General features: G+C 46.2%; 2 protein-coding genes across 2 annotated transcripts in view; both read right to left on the bottom strand.

Moving 5' to 3' along the window:
- The window catches only part of LOC147640574 (HAD-superfamily hydrolase, subfamily IG, 5'-nucleotidase), a 155,579-nt gene that overhangs the window by 12,878 nt on the left and 125,036 nt on the right, over window positions 1-17,665 (bottom strand). The gene's annotated exons all lie outside the window — the stretch shown is intronic.
- Window positions 14,886-15,958, bottom strand: LOC147640575 (uncharacterized). The gene is made up of 2 exons (XM_086813099.1): window positions 15,651-15,958; window positions 14,886-15,539 (listed from the first exon to the last, which is right to left on the bottom strand). Exons 1-2 carry the CDS (start codon window positions 15,685-15,687, stop codon window positions 15,061-15,063), a joined length of 516 nt encoding a protein of 171 aa, XP_086669225.1. The 5' UTR covers window positions 15,688-15,958; the 3' UTR covers window positions 14,886-15,060.

Here is a 17,665-nt window from a genome sequence, read left to right as displayed (position 1 = left end):
GCCTCAATTCCTTCTAGAACCTACATTGCCCGCTTCCTTTGTTCATCCACACACTAGCTTTTTTCATTTGCACACATGCACTTATCCCCTGGTCATGCGCCGCCTTTGGCTACCTGGATTCTTCTTCACACTATCATATGTACATTTCCTATAGCTATTATCATTTTTAGGATGGGCTCACTATGCTCCTCACATATAGCCCACCCCCCTAGAGTTTTCACTGTTTCAATCTCCTCTCTTCTCAAACTACTCTGTATAGTTCTATTTACAGCAACAAAAGCAGCATCCAGCTCTTCAACATCCACCTGGGTCAAAAGGGTACAACACCCTCCTCCATAGCTATCAAACCGAACTGAGCCATCCTCCAGGATCAAAAACCTGCCAACAATCTTCAAACAACATCGTCGTCCTGCCCTTATCATCTGGTTGCATCAACCATGCATAGTTACTGTCCGTTCTTCCTCCTCCCTCTTCAGTCTTGTTTGCCTTGAGCTCACCATCCAACTCAGAACCCTTCTCAATTCCAGACACTCTCATCAAACTTTCATAGGCCCAAAGACCTCCTGGATCACAAGCTTCATCAACAGCATACCCATCTGTCATTTGTCCCTGCAAAACATTATTCAAATCATCCAAACTCTGCAACCTCTTCAAATACTCTGCATCTTGCAGGCCATAATCTAACTCATCACAGCTATCTAGCTGGAAACCCACATGGTCAATATCTAAAGGCTTTGCATCATCTACAGCTGCACTCTCACCATCACAAAAAAAAACATCCCAGCCAGACCTTCCTCAACACTGTCATACAAAGTGCCTAAATCAGCAACCTGCTGCATGTCCTGGTCAGCGTCCTCAGTTTCTTCACTCCACAACAGCTCATCCTCACTGATGCTCACTCCTGTATCCACACGGGCCTCAGCCTGCTCACCCATCACTTAAATCCACAGACTCCTTAAACAGAACAAAGACACCTTCCAAGTTGTCATCCATCAAGGTATCCGTAGCATTATCCTCACCTTTATGCGCACATGATTGCCCAACCATGCTAGCATCCTCAACCTCTGTGTCATCAAAAAAAGGAAACCCTAATAGGCCCTCTACCTCACATTCTAACACTTCCCCAAACAAACCCACAGACTCCAAACTGGCATCCTCTGATGAAGCATTCCTCATCTCGGGTCCTTGTGGTAACTCCATCTTTCTAGGGCCCACTTGCTCTTCCATTGCAAACTCGCCGGCTTTTGGGCAATACTCCATCTCTTTTCAAGCATCCACTATCTCCATCTCTAGGACCGCGAACATGCAACTTGTATGCTCTTCAACTTCACCAACATACTGTTCCACTACCTTTGCAGCTTCTCACACAGCATTGACACAATGACCCATCACATACACACTGCTCCTAGCAGGATACACATCAAGCAAATCGAAGGTACAAGCTCTACCTGGCCTAGTGGATGGCATACCAGCCTTCCGTCTCATCTTTCTTTCTTGATACACAACCGTCTTCTCAGCTTCAGCAAAAGTCAGTTGGTCTTTCGCCTCCACCACCTCTCTGATCTTCTCATGTAGCAACTCAGCAAATTTGTCTTTCTTCAAAAAGTCAGGAGGAACCTTATTTTCTCCCAAAGTCTTCAGCATCCTCCTCCAAGCAGCTTCAAACCTGTCTACATAATCTGACACTTCTTCATAGTCTCCTTGGGTCAGCCTACCCAATTCTTTCCACAAGTCCTTAGGACTGTTAGCTTTCCCATATTTCCTCTTCAGGGCTTCCCTTAATCCATGAAGGAGCTAAAGAAGTTCAGCTGAAACAGTTAGGGTTTCATGTGGGAGACACACACAGAGAAGAAGGGAAAGAGAGAGAGAGAGACATGTGGGGATAAGTCAACTCACAAAGTATGAGTGTGTGACTCCCCTATCACACATGTATATTTGCTCTAGTGCACATAGTGCACTTAGTACATTAAAAGTACTAAGTGTACTATGTACTATGAAACTTATGGGCTTGTACACACTATAAGGGTGGGCATAATGCCTTTACCCCAACAACCTCCCACTTAAAGGCAATGTGCCCGTAAGTGAAGGAAAAGAAAAAATCAGCATGTACATGATAATATACAAGGCCATATCAAGGCTGAAACTGGCCTCATCCAATGCCCATCAAGTGTCTGCAATGAGCAAACCGCTCTGGAGCCAAACTCTTTGTCAACAGATCAGCCGGGTTGTCATCCGTATGAATCTTGACAAGCTGAATCAGCTTGTCCTCTATCACCTCTCTGATGAAGTGATACTTCACATCCACATGCTTCATCTTTGCATGAAAGACAGGGTTCTTTGCCAACTGGATGGCACTCTGACTGTCACAATGCAACAATGGAATATCCCCTGTATAACCCAAATCAACCACTAACCGAGATAGCCATAACGCCTCCTTGCAAGCCTCTGTGGCTGCAATATACTCGGCCTCTGTAGTAGATAAGGCAGTGCACTTCTGCATCCTGGATATCCATGACACAGCACCTCCTGTGAATGTAAACACATAACCGGTAGTAGACTTCCGGTTATCTGGATGACCGGCATAATCCGAATCCATGTAACCATGCACTAATGCATCCTGTTTGCCAAAGCAGATGCACATATCCTGTGTGCCCTTCAGGTATCTCTTGACACCTTTCACTGCTTCCCAATGCTTCTTGCCAGGGTTGGCCATGTATCTAGTAACCACTCCCACTGCAAATGCAATGTCCGGCCTGGTAGCAACCATGGCATACATGAGACTGCCACAAGCTGAAGCATACGGAATCTTGGCCATATCAGCCCTGTCACTATCCGACTGTGGGCTGTCCATAGCACTGAGTTTCACATATGGAGGCAAAGAAGTACTAGTCTTCTTCCCCCCCTCCATATTAAACCTCTGCAAAACTTTGCCAATGTATTCCTTCTGAGACAAATACAACACATGCTGATTTCTGTCCCGAAGTATCCACATACCCAAAATGTGATTTACATCACCCAAATCCTTCATATCAAAGGTCTGATGCAGCCTCTTCTTCAAGGCATCCATCTCTTTACAAGATTTCCCGGCAATCAACATATCATCAACATACAAGATGAGGATTAATAGACTGCCATCCAAAGCTTTCTTGGTGTATAAGCAGTGATCTATGTCACTCCTCCTGAAATCCTGGGATTTCATGAATGTATCAAATTTATGATACCATTCCCTTGGTGCCTGTTTGAGCCCATAAAGACTCTTTTTCAGCTTGCATACAAGCTTCTCCTTTCCATTCACTGCATAATCCTCTGGCTGTTGCATATATATCTCCTCATGGAGATACCGTGAAGAAAAGCAGTCTTCACATCCATCTGAATCAAATCCAGATCATCATGAGCAACCAAAGCTAATACAGCTCTAAGTGTGGTCATTTTGACCACTGGAGAGAAGATCTCATCAAAGTCCACACCATATTCCTGCTTGAAGCCCTTAGCCACTAACCTGGCTTTGTATCTTGGCCTTGCATCAGGTGCAACTTTGAGCCTGTAAACCCACTTGCATGGCAAAACCTTCTTGCCTGTAGGCAAATGCACCAACTCCCATGTTCCATTTTTGTGCAGAGAATCCATCTCTGACTTCATAGCACGCTCCCAAAGAGCCTTGTCTGCCCTCTATAAAGCCTCCTTATAACAAGAGGGCTCCCCACAGTCAGTGAGCATCAAGTAGTCAACCCCTGGAACAAACCTGTCAGGGGGTCTAGAGGGTCTTGTGGACCTCCGTACCCAATGATCATCATTTGCAGGTTGCTGTCCAGCCTACATATCACCTATTGGTGACTCCTGTTCCATGCCATAAGGTTGAAAGATCATGCCCGGTATCTCCTCTAACTGTGGGATATCCATAGGGATATCTTCTGCCATCTCCGGCTGTCCATTTGGACCATTTCCAGCACCATTTAAGGGCTGGTTTTGTTGCTGTAATGGCTGATTTACAGCCCTTGGTTGTTGTCCATGATGTCCATCATCATCAAAGATGACTCTGCCAGGCTCCTGTTGCCTTGCAGGCTCCTTATACATGCATGTTTCATAAAAAATGACATCAATCTTTCTATTCACTGGATCCCAAAGTCTATACCCCATTTCACCTCTGTCACCATATCCTAGGAATATGCATTTGTGAGACTTAGGATCAAGTTTGGTGCGTATTTCCCTGCGTATGTGCACGTACGCAATGCAACCAAACACTCTCAAGTGCTTGTAGGACGGAGGCTTCCCTGTCCATACTTCCTCTTGCACTTTCCCACCAAGCCTCGTGTTAGGTGACCTGTTTATAAGATGAACGGCTGTCATAACAGATTCAGCCCAAAAACCATGAGGTAACGCAACATGTGACAACATAGAACGGACCTTCTCCTGAATGGTCCTATTCATCCTCTCTGCTGTCCCGTTTTGTGGAGGATCATAAGGAGCAGAGAGCTCCCTCTTGATGCCTTTAGCATCACAAAAGTCCTGAAACTGTTTGGACATATACTCTCCACCATTGTCAGAACGCAAAGCCTTCAGTGTTTTGCCAGTTTGATTCTCAACATGAGCAACAAACTTCTCAAACACTGAGAATGTATCACTCTTCAAACGAAGAGGATAAACCCACACCTTGCGTGTGGCATCATCAATAAAAGACAAAATATTTTGCCCCTCCCAAAGAAAGCTGAGGCATCTCACATACATCTGTATGCACAAGCTCTAACCGAGCATCTTTCTGTCCAAGAGCTTTCTTGTGGGGGTACTGGAGTTGCCTGCCATATATACAATGCTCACAAAACTGAAAACTTGAGAACTTTAGAGAAGGCAAGTAACCAAAACGAGACAATTGCTCCATTCCTTTGACACTCATGTGTCCCAACCGGCTATGCCACATAGAGATTTCCGACAGCTCGGTCGCATTTACATTAGCATGGTGACAAACACCAGCATGCATGAAGTAAAGAGTGTCCACCTTAGAGCCTCTGGCAACAACCAGTGAGCCCTTACTAATCTTCCACTTTCCACTACCAAATGTGGTAACATAACCAGCATCATCAAGCTGTCCAGTAGAAAATAGGTTCTTCTTGATCTCAGGCACATGCCTGACATCATGGAGCATAAGCTGTGAGCCATCTGAAAACACAAGCCTCACATCACCTCTGCCAAGAATCTGGCATGCTGGTTGTCACCCAAATAAACTACTCCTTCATTGCTAGCAGTATACCTAACAAACAAGTCTTTGCAACTTCATCCTCACTGTTACCTACATGTGACACATTGACTTCTTCAATCTTGACTCCACTTTTGCCCTTTTCCTTTTGATCATTCTTCCATTTGTAGCATTGCTTTTTGAAATGTCCCTTCCTACCACAATAATGACATTCCAAGTCCTTTTTGGAGCGGGACTTGATCCTTCCCCGTTCTTGGCTTTTACCCCTTTGCTGGGATCTCCCACGTGCATTCATTGCATTGGACTTTCCAACAGAGTTGTTCTTCCTGTTCATCTCCTCTTGAAGGAGAGCACCCTCCACATCTGCATATGACAGCATAGCATTTGAATTGCTAGTGGCTGTCCTGAATGTGTTCCAACTCTCTGGCAACGTGCATAAGAGAAAGGTGGCTTTGAACTCATCGTCCATTGCCAACTTTTGATTGATGACCTGGCTAACAACACCATTAAACTCATTTAGATGGGCTGTCATAGACGCCCCTTCCTTCATTTGAAGACCTATGAGTTTCTTCAACCAATACATTTTGCTTGAGGCACTTTGCTGGGCATACAAGTCCTGCAATCTTTGCCACATTCCCCAAGCTGTCTTCTCTTCACGTATGCTGAAAAGTAAAGAGTCTGACACAGACAACATGATGGTGGATCTTGCCAGCTCATCCATATCTTCCCATTCTTCAGCAGTAAGAGAAGCGGGCATTACACCCCTTTCTTTGATGGGCTTGTGCTGCTTCTTCTGGAGCAACACATTATAGCACTGGGTTTGCCAAATGTCATAATTATGTGAGCCTTCAAGCTTCTTGATGTGAAGCAATGAAGAGCTCTCACCTGTGGTTGCCATAGCAATATGCAACCTTTGACACAGTCAATGCCTGACTCCCTGCAAGATGTGCAAACACTGCACTAAAGCACACAAAGTGCTCACAGTTGTTCTCCCAAAGTTTATCTCCCACTGCGGAAGCACGAATGCAACTCTCCTCCCACTGAATGTGATAAAATCACCAAGCAAATTTATGACAGCACCTTAGATGTGCTCTGTTCCCCTTCCAAAATACTGTACAACAGTACTAAGTGCTCACCAATGATGTACCAAATCTGTACCGGCAAGTACAGTAGCTGAAAATGAGCCTTTTCCTCACTCAAATCAATGTACAGCCATGCCAAAACTTGTACAAAGTTGTACCAAATCTGTACCAGCAAGTACAGTAGCAATAAATGCTCTCCTGGCTGTCCAAATGAGTGAAAAATCAGACCTTGACAGTCCCCACCACTGCATACAACAGTCCCGAACAGAAATTGGGCAAAAGCCCCTTGACTGCAAGTGGATTTCTAAGGGTTCAAGGCATAAAAGTCTTCCCTGCTGCTTTGCCAAGCTCAACAAGCACAAAATCTTGAAAGGCCCCTTGATTCAAGATCATTTTCTGATCATGAATGGTACATTAATGCACATGAAGGCATCCAGAGTCTTCACAATGCTTCCCCCTGGCCACATATACATCCAATACATAAAAGCCCCTTGATTTACTGGCACATTGAGTGCTTGACAGGCATCAACACATTGCCCAAAGCATCAAATGCCAGTGCTTGCATGCAAATCAACCCAATTGGCACAAAAGCCCTTTGATTTGCACTCCAATTTCCTGCAATTTAGCCCCGAATGTGAGATTGCTCACATCATACAGCATGTATGAATGCCCAATGGCACAATTACATCAAAAGCCCCAAATGTTAACACCCAATTTCCTGCCAATTGACCCGGAATGTGACCAATGTCACCCAATGTTGCCAATTGTGCCCAAATCTGAGCCATTAGGACCTGTACCTGCTCAATTGATGATAATGGACATGCAAATCCCAAAATTTAAGCAAATACCTCTGAAATTTCTGATTTCTTGCGATTTGCAGACTGAATTTCTTGATTTCTGTTGCAGGAAAGGGAGGAACGTCGTATTTGCTGACTCGTGTGCTGCTGCTGCTGCTGCTGCTGCTGCTGCTGTGCAGGTACGGATGATGAAGGGAGCTGCTGCTGGACTTGCTCACTTCTCAGCGTACAGTATATTCGTGCAGGTGGGCGGTAGCGTAGGAGCTCTGCAGCGATCACGCCATGGCGGACCTCAAGAACTGTACTGTGCGCACACGCAAGTTCATGACCAATCGCCTTCTCTCCCGCAAGCAATTTGTTGTGGATGTACTGCATCCTGGTCGGGCTAATGTCTCCAAGGCTGAGCCTTGGATGGGCGGTTACACAGAGGAGCAGCGTGGTGAAGGTGAGGGCAGGTAAGACGGCCCTGGGATGCACCAAGAGGTCCAGATCACGGAAGTCGCTAGCCCGAACATCAGGTTTCCGTGTACTGCCTTCGCACCCCAAGTGGTCGGAATGTGCTCAAAAGGAGGCGGGCCAAAGGCAGAAAGGTCCTCTGCCCTTGCAGCAACCCTAGCAGCGGCAAGCGGGCTTAAGTTCATGCATGCCTATGGCATACCCTGCACAAGCGCTTACCCCAGAAGATGCTCTGATACCAGTTGAAGGAGCTAAAGAAGCTCAGTTGAAACAGTTAGGGTTTCATGTGGGAGACACACACAGAGAAGAAGGGAGAGAGAGAGAGAGACATGTGGGGATAAGTCAACTCACAAAGTATGAGTGTGTGACTCCCTATCACACATGTATATTTGCTCTAGTGCACATAGTGCACTTAGTACATTAAAAGTACTAAGTGTACTATGTACTATAAAACTTATGGGCTTGTACACACTATAAGGGTGGGCATAATGCCTTTACCCCAACAAATCCATCCCAACTTCCTGTTTCAGCCTCAGTGGCCTCATATTCAATCCAATCCCTGGTTGCATCCTCTAGCAACAAACTCACCATCTTCAGCTTGTAGGTATCATCATCTCTGTTGTTCCTTAGAGCAACCAACTCAACACTCCTCATAAACATAGAGACATCTTCTCCCTTTTGACCTCTAAACACATCATATCCAAAAAAAAAGCCATTGGTTCGTAAGTTGATCAACAAATGGAATCCAACCTGCTAACCATAGTCCTAAAAAAAAGCCTTTTGATCCTCACTGGGGACACCAAAACAATGTGTGGTGGCTGGGTGATGGCCTCTACTACACCACCTGTAGGCACACAAGAAGAAGACACAGTGGGATCAAAACTGGGGGACATAGAAATCCAAGCTCCAAGGGCACCAACCAATCTGGCTCCTCTCCTCAACCCTCCAGTTGACTCCTTGGACACTTCAACACCCTCCCAACCTCCCTATCTAGTCCAACTCTGACTAAAGCAGACTGTATTCTGCTTCAGCAATTTGACACAGACCCGTCTGACTCAGAAGTCTCAACTGAAACAAAATCTTCTCCCACTTGTCCTATGACATCCTCAAGCCCTCAAGCAACTCTAAACTTGCAAGGATATCACACTACAAGTCCTCTGCTGATTGCAGCTGAAACACAACTGCCCCCGAACTGGCTATCCTCTCAAGACTTGCACAACTGACTCAACTGATGCAGGTTCTCTCCCCTCTGCATCAACCGGCACTTCTATGCTCTCAGAACGTTCAAACCTCACATAGATCCATCACTATGGACAACCATCTGACAGCAACTGCCTCAGAAACCCCATCAGACCACAAAGCCTTCTACCTGCTATCAGCTGACAACTCTAACTGTCAGTTGTGACCTACAAACACTTTTACCAAGCTCAAACAAGCCAAAGCAACCAACTCATCTGATCCTCAGCTGACACTCAACTTGTTCTATATCCTATCTCATCTGATTCTGACTTAGAATCAGGTCCCCAGACATCAAACTCACACACTCAGGAGCTTCATCTCCATAAACTCACTCTTTCATCACAACAGAAACATCAAAACAAAAGACTTTACAACCATTCACATCTGATTCAACTCAAACTCACTAACTTCATCAGATAGACAAAAACATAATACTATCTCAACAGCCCTAAGACCTGGGCACACACACATCAAAAGGAAACACAAAACACAAGGATCCCTGCAAGTAAACCTTGGTAACACTGCCGAAGAGGCTGTTAGAGGGATTGATCCATTTGAATCCAAGGGAGGGTGGTGACAAATTGGAGATTCAACAGTGGAGGCCCATCACCCTCCTACGGACCACCTACCAAATTCTAGCCCAAGGCCATCAGCCGACAACTGCAACCTTTCCTCCCTGATTTGATCCATGGCATGCATACACGTTTCGTCAAGGATCGAAGCATTCTAGACAACATCTTCACTTTCTATGAAGCGATCGCTTCCGCCACGTTGAGGCAACAGGATCTTATTGTTCTCCTTCTTGATTTTGAGAAAGCCTATGACGGAGTGGACTAGGGCTTTCTGGAGGGGATGCTGTGCCGGATGGGATTCCTTGAGGAGTGGATCTAGGGTGTTTCTTGGCTCTACTCAGCTTCACACAGCCAAGTTCGCATGCATGGAGCCAAAGGCGACAGATTTCTGCTTTCTCGCTCAGTCGTGTAGGGCTATCCACTGGCACCTTATTTATTTTTTGTTTGTAGCCAAGGCCATGAGTAGTTTTCTCTCCGCTCAGTAGATAGGGCTCCAGGGGACATGTCTTCCCATTTGTACATAGGAGGAGCTTCTTGATTCTGAGTTCACTGATGACAGAGCAGCATACCTGTATGGAGATGAGGGGAACCCTCAGAGATTCGCCGAGGTGATATAGATCTTCTAACATGCATCTAGAATGGAGATCAACTGGCACAAGAAGTGTGGATTTTCGGTTGGCTCATTGCCTGCCCCGACTTGCAGTCCACTTGAGGCTTTTCAATGGTTCCCAAGTGGCACTGGGGTTCTTTATCTTGGATGCTAGATGGGCATCGATATCTCCCCGGAGCAACAGCTCAACCATCTTCTTCTGACCATTCAGAAGAAGTTATATAGGAGTTCAGCCAGGCTTTCCTTAGCTGGCCGCGTCGTGGTGGCTAACCAGGTTCTTCTCGCCACCATGTGGTACATCACCTCCTGCTAGGCCTTCTCTCGGGCTTGCATAGGTAAGGTTCATCGGCTCATCCGCAACTTTCTTTGCGGCTAGCAAACAACAATGGGAGGCTTGCCTAGGCCAAGGTTGCCTAGAGAGTGATCATTCAGCTCCTGCCGCGACGCACGGGGGGCCTAGGCATCGTCGATCCCTCCATTCAGAGTTGCGCCCTTTTGGGCAACTTGATAGTTTGTGGCCTTCATTATGAGCGGCGAGCCCTAGACGGACTTCCTCTTGGCTAGGATCTGTGCCTGCTCCCCGACTTTTTTTTTTTCAACTAGCCTTTGGCCCAAGATCCTCCCATAGTTGCTAATCTTCACCGCCATGCCGCCAAGGAAGCACCAAGGGGGTTTTGAACCCAGGACCTCTTGGTCCTAGGCAAACACCTTCACCACTTGACCTATCACCTCATTGGCTCTGCTCCCTGATTTTGGGAGGCCCTTGGCCCCAAAGTACGAGATGGATCTTCATGAGATGCGGGCTCGTGGCTTTAGCCCTACATTTGAGGACATATTTGCAGCCAGTCTCTTGTGTGCTTGGGATCATCTCAAGCTAGCACTTCAACACTCCGCTCGAGTTGCATCCAAGGAGCATCCTTGATAGCCTCTAATCTGGATTCTTCTGGTCCGTTTGCCCAGTGGTCACATGTTGTGGGGAGCTTTCAGCATGGGTCCCGCTCGCCCACTTGGAGATTGGCTAAGTTCAGATAGTTGCCCGCAAAGGCCCAAGACAGGAGCCTCATTGGAATATGGGGTAGGGACAGACTTTACCTTGCCTACACGTATTGTGGGGAGCTTTCAACATGGGTCCTGCTTGGCCACTTGGAGATTGGCTAAGTTCAGATAGTTGCCCGCAAAGGCCCAGGACAGGAGCCTCATTGGAATATGGGGTAGGGACAGACTTAGCCTTGACATCGAACCCCCCCCCCCCCACCCACCCGCCCCGGCACAGTGGTTGGGAGTGTTCACCATGCATGGCATACCATTGGCAGTCCATGGCGCGGATGAGAGCTCTACCTTACTTGCATTCTCTATCAGGTCTCATGGCAGACTTGAGAGAGCAGAGCCCCCTTTGGAGGATTTTAGCCTTTAGGGGATGCACCTTGCAGAGGGCGAGGATGATTGGTTTCCATGCGCATGAGTGGCACATAGACCCTCCACCAGGCAAGGTGGCCAGCGATAGATTATGGCGTTTGTGGATGTGGCAGGGTTGTCCTCTCACGCGCCTCTAGTGGGACCCGAGGAACTAGACATGGCATGATCCAGATGATAGGGAGGAGACTCTTGGTACCCCCTTCTTTTCCTACACCGCACAACTAGGCTGCAAGATTCAGATGCCAGAGGTTGAGTAGCAGACCATTTGCAGTCTCAAGGCCTCCCTCTTGAGTTTCTCTCACATTTCTGGAAGAGGCTATGGGATAGTTTCCAGCCACGAAAGATCACTCTCTTTCTGTGGCAGCATGCACATCGAAGCCTAGCGGTTGGCACTTTTTTTTTTCAACTGGCCTTTGGCTTAAGATCCTCCCATAGTTACCAAATTTCACCGTCCGTAGACAGCCGCCCGTAGGCGCTTATTTATTCGCCCGTAGGCGATGCCGCCGAGGAAGCACCAAGGGGGGTTTTGAACCCAGGACCTCTTGGTCCTAGGCAAACACCTTCACCGCTTGAGCTATCACCTCATTGGCCCTAGCGGTTGGCACTTGGCTGGACATAGGAGGTAGACCCACTGGCTCCAACATCATTGTCTTTGGGATTGCCCGAAGGCTTAGCAGGTTTGGCAGCGGATTCCCCGCATCCTCACTATGGACCGGGCCCCCTCCCGCACAATTATGTGGGGCACAATTGCTTGGGCCACTCAGGCCAAGGTCATCATGTCATATGAGGAGGAGGGTGGGGGACTAGCCCTTCAAGTTTCTCACCTTCGTATTTCAGCAGTCACAGTCCCAGCTCCATCTATTGGTCACTCGACTTCAGGGTCTAGCCAGAGATGGGAGATTTGCAGCAGTATTGCTGCATGGCACATTTGGAGAGCTCGATGCAGTGAAGCCATCAAATGCACCCTCACCCCGCCAGCGAAGCCGATCTAGAGCATTGGCTCAATGTCATTCACACCTTCCGTGGACAGTGAGGGAAGCTTAAGGGTTGCTCAGACCACATGCGGATGTGCCGAAAGGCCTTCCCGAGGATCTAGCGTCACAGTCCCTTTCTCAATGACAGTGGTGGTGAGCCCACTTGACACTATAGACCACCTGTGTGGTTGTTTCCCCCTCCCCCCATTGTATGAGATAGCCTTCTCCTCCTAGAGAAGCCAGCCGGAGGAGAAGAGCATCCTCCTCCCTTTTTCTGTTTCTTGACGCTCGCTCCCCATGTGGAGCCAAGTTGTACTTAGCCATCATGGCTGTTTTTCTGGGTGACCACTGACTGATAGAAGGATCTCTTTCCGGAAAGAAAAAAAAAACCTGCCCCTCAAAAGTCTATAGCCACTCAGTGTATCCGCCAGCCCCGAATTCAATATTCAATACAAAAAACAACTTTAGCAATAACTTGATGTCATTGCCAAACATTATCTTCATAACTTCACTTTTCCACAGCTACCACACACAACGCCTCTTGCAACTTGCAAGTAGCCCAAGTACCAGGCAAAGATCTTCATAACCCTGTCTTTTCCATGAGATACAAGCAGTGCCTCCCACCCGTAACTCCAGGTACTAATCAAGAAACTTCAGATCATTGACAAATTTGTTCTGGAATCAACCCCAGTGCAAACAGTCTAATCCCACACTGTCCTTACAGTTGGCTGTACCACTGACATAGCAGTCCATACAGCTGACGTCGGCAGTATTGAAATCCATACAGATTTTGCAACAGCCTGTGGAGCTTCTCAGCAGCCCTGCTGTACCACTGACGTGGCAGCCCCTGCTGCAGGCCATACAATCCAAACACCTTGCTGCTGCCTACAACTACTATGCTGGTCGTCCACTCTGCTGCTACTCCTGGTACAGCAGCCACACAGCCCATACACTGCTAGCTATATATGGTCACATGGATGGCTTTCTTGCTTATGAATTAGCGCACAAGAATGGCAATGCTTGGCAAGGCAGCGCACGCATCACTGCTGCCATGATTTGCCCTTGATTTATACCACCATGTTGCTTTTCAAAAACCATGCGTTGCTTTGTAGGTTTAAATCACTCAATGTAATTTTAATGACTGATTAAGTACCTACAAAGACAGGTTGGAAACTATATATTAAAATAAAAAGAAGGTTGGGAGTTAATCTTGTAAAAAACCCTACAATAATTTGTTAGTGCACAAAGCTAAAGACCCCATTAGCCCAAAACCAACAGACATTCATGTGCAATAAAATCCATGCAATCACATGCACATGTTGCAAAGCTTTCTAAAATATTTCGACATGGGAAATCCTCACATTCCAAACGGGAATGTTGAAGTCCAACTCCAAACTTCTTACACCAGCCTTGGAACAAGCCTCTCTTGTTCTCACAGTAGTGTGCAGAGGTGATCGCTTCCAGATCTCTTGCATTCTCTCATCCTGTATGTTAGGGATGCCCCTTAGCCCCCACTGTTATATCTCATTGTTGCCGAAGCTATGTATGAGCATCTTTCTTTGCTCCACTGCTAGAGTTTCTGATTTATGTCTGCCATTGTGCAGTGAGGACGAGATTTTGGATTCTGAGCTTGCTAATTGATGATACTGCTATGGTCCTCAAGGCCTCACACATATGCTTATGTTCCTTTCAGATTGCATTGGAGAAGTTTTTCCTACCTGCAAGGGCTCTCATTAATTTTCACAAATCTGTTGATTTTTGGATTAGTGACTCCCAAAGAGTCAAATGGGGAACAGAGCTCGAGTTTGCCAGATGCTGATCTGCCAGATATTTGGGGTGTCAAGTTGAGGGTGATGCATCGCCTGCACAACAGTTTTGCACTAGTACTTATGAGCATAAAGAATAAACTTCTTCATTGGAGTTCTAGGAGATTGGATCTAGCCTCCAAAGTCTTGGTGGTTAACCAAGTACTGCTTGCCTCAGCTTGGTTCATTGGAGTTCTAGGAGATTGGATCTAGCCTCCAAAGTCTTGGTGGTTAACCAAGTACTGCTTGCCTCAGCTTGGTTCATTGCCTCGTGTTGGGGTTTCTCTCGTGGATGCAATGGCCAACTGCATGATTGGTCTACAACTTTCTTTGGTCAAGTTTGGATGGTACACTTGACATTTTTGACACTCGGGCCAGAGTTGCTTGGGAGAATATTATACATCCCAAGCATAGTAGTTAGGGGGTTGTTTGAAACGGGTTTCTAAAAGTTTCAAAGGCATTTCAAAAGGGTTTCGTAAAATCAGCCCGAAGTTTCGTACAAGTTTCCTACCTACAGGTTTTTGCATGTACAAAATTTCAAATATATACTGTATCCTACAAGTTTCCTACCCATAGGTTTTTGCATGTACAAAATTTCAAATATATATTGTATAAAATATGTAAAAATAACACTAAATGCATAGACTACATGGAAACATCAATTTGAAGCCTATAGTCTATAGTCTTTGAATCACAAATAACAAAAACCATATAATCATCCATCATCAATGTCAAACCATACATAACACGACATAGGTTAAAACTTATAAGTTTGAAGTGTTCATGTCACATCATACATGAATCACGATGAATCAATAGTCATGGCCCAATGCCCATAAACAATACATAATAAATCATGATAAGCCACATGGCTCATGGACAATGGCTCAGGCTCTCAACTCTCAACTCTCAGCCTAGCTAGTAGCTAGTCCTACAAGTCCCCAATCTCCTCATCCTCATCATTGTCAGACTCAAACTCCGACTCATTGTGAGAATCTGAATCGGATGTGGAGAAAGACTTAGCTCTACTGCACTCGCTTCACCTGCTGCACTGCAACTAGCACCTTCTACTGTAGATGAATGTGCACGACTAACACGTGCAGGTGCTGTGATCTCCTCATATAGCATGGCATAAATGTCACGCTCCTCTCGAGGAATCTCTGGGACTTCTTTCACTTTCTCAATGTCGATTTTATCAACATTGACTTGGCGATGCTCGATGGGATTGCCTACCTGCTCAATTAGGCAGATGTTGCAATGACAAATACCAACCGCTCTAATTGAACAGTGGACAACTGATTCCTCTTCTTTGTATGGAAGAGGGCCCAAGTGCTCCAATTTCTCTCGCAAGGACCCGAGATACAATCCTATGATAGGACTCGAATGGCGAGGGATTTCTGTCATAATTCATGCAACAAAAGAAGTTTAAACCCTTGTTAGTAATAACTTATAAGTATACTACAAGTGGATTCTTATTTAAGATTCAAGAACCAAGAGTCAAGACTCACCAAGTGAGGGGTGCTGATGCCATATTTCTCCCACCATGACACTGGCTGTAGCTGTGTCTCCCGCATTTTGGCCGTCATTGAACCAAATTTAAAGCTTCCATTTCGAAAAATAAGTAGCTCATCCTCCAGCTACCTTAGCAGGTCCACATCCCCTCCTGTGTATCTCTGGATGTACTACTGCCATCCATCCTCAAGCTCCTCATTATTGTATTGCTCCTCATTTCTCCAAAAGGATGCAATATGTGAGCAACTGCATGGATTGGTCTATGAAACCAATCCCATTGTGTGTTCCACACAGCTCGGATATCCTAAACCCTTTAAAAAAAGCCATGAAATGTATACAGTATAATGTCACAAACCTGATATTATACAAGATTGAAGAATCAAAGAGACTAAGAGACTAAGAGTGCATGCATAATGTAGCATACCTCTTTGCTGATAAGACAATGCAGCGGTTCAAAGCTTCACCAATTCTATCAATGAACTCGTACAAGAGTCCCAGAGTGCTACCCTCCATGTCTGTAATGTGAAGAACACTATAAATAGGCTAAATGGCCTTTATGAGAGCTTCAGCCTCTTGCCACCAAGTGTCTCTCATGACAACACGTACAAATGCAACGGCCTTGGGACTATCACGATCATCCCAAGCCATCCACTCCCTGGAAACCACTTTGCATAGGATTCCATGGCGGACTCTCACCAACCTCTCAACCACAATGAATGTGTATGCAAATCTAGTGGTAGAAGGTTTGAGAAGCTGTAAGTCACTGTGTGCCCGATACATAGCAAGCACCTTTGGCCTCTTGGTCACAAACTTTACCATCATGCGAGAGGTCTCCAAGATGTTTGACACCCAACCTATCTTTGCCACATCCTCAATGAGAAGGTCCAAGCTATGAGCAGCACATGGAGTCCAAAGAATGGCAAGAAACTCCTCCTCAAGCATCCTTCCCATGGAGACAGTTTGAGCCATTATCAGTGATCACTTGCGCTATATTCTATGGCCCAATCTCCATGACAACCCCTCGAATGTGTCGCCAAATGTACTCACCTGTCACCACTATGCCTGCCATGGATGCATCTATAGCACGCAAGAACATTGTGCCCTTGCATGATGAGATGAGGATGTTATAAACATTCCCTTTGTAACATCTGACCATCCATCACATAGAAGAGTGCATCCATATTTTTTCCATGTTTCCTTGAGAGGCTCTACCTCCATCTCCACAGCTTGTCTCTCCCTTACGAGCTCCCGTGTGCGCAAGGCCACATAAGAGGGCCCCTCCCGCTCACATCCTATGCAGCTGATTGCCCTCATGGCCTTTTTCCATCGTGCGGTATGCACATTGTATGAAGAGCTTTGTCATCTCTCGGGTGACCTCTTGCTTTGCCTGCATCTGTAGACTGGCTTCGATGCTCCCTCTTTGCAAGGCCTTGGCAATGGGGATGGGAGTCCTTTGTGCCCGTGGTGCAAAGCTACCTTCTGAAACCTTTTGCTTCTTGGATACACTTGTACTACCTATAGCTGACATATCCACATCTTCCTCCTCATCTTCATTCCTCTCCTTTTCTGTCGGTAACTTCATTTGGCCTAATAATTTGGCTCTCTTCCACTCTTGTAATGATGACTTGATAGCATCCGACACACGTGGACAAAAGCTAACTCCCTTCCCCGCTAAACCTGTGAAATGGGCCTTCACCTAGTCTGTGCTACCACCGGACTGCAAACTACAATACTTGCACTGCCATTTGAAAGCACCTCCACCCTTGTAGGAGGCCGATTCGATCACATGGGTCCACATATCATCTCTTGTGCGAGGCATTTTGTTGAAGGAGTGTGCTTGCAGAGAAACCCCCAATTTTCAAACCACTTCAATTGACCAAAATCAGCCATATAATGGATTGCATAGCTGGTTAAGACCCTTGGGCAGAATCTTAGGCAAATGTTGGAGGCTTAATGGGGTCTCTGTGAAGAAAACCCCCATTTTGCAACATCTCCATCTTGCCCCAAATTG

Source organism: Cibotium barometz, chromosome 2 (assembly GCF_041138505.1).
Source record: "Cibotium barometz isolate CiBa-2024 chromosome 2, ASM4113850v1, whole genome shotgun sequence".
Classification (NCBI taxonomy): Eukaryota; Viridiplantae; Streptophyta; class Polypodiopsida; order Cyatheales; family Cibotiaceae; genus Cibotium; species Cibotium barometz.
The sequence above is the reverse complement of the archived record's forward strand: the minus strand, read 5'-3'. Positions and strand labels throughout refer to the sequence as shown.

Coding starts and splice junctions, on each gene's coding strand:
- LOC147640575 (XM_086813099.1), bottom strand. CDS start 15,687: ATGGTGGGAGAAATATGGCATCAGCACCCCTCACTTG. Junction 15,540..15,650: donor GCATCAGCACCCCTCACTTG/GTGAGTCTTGAC, acceptor GAATTATGACAG/AAATCCCTCGCCATTCGAGT.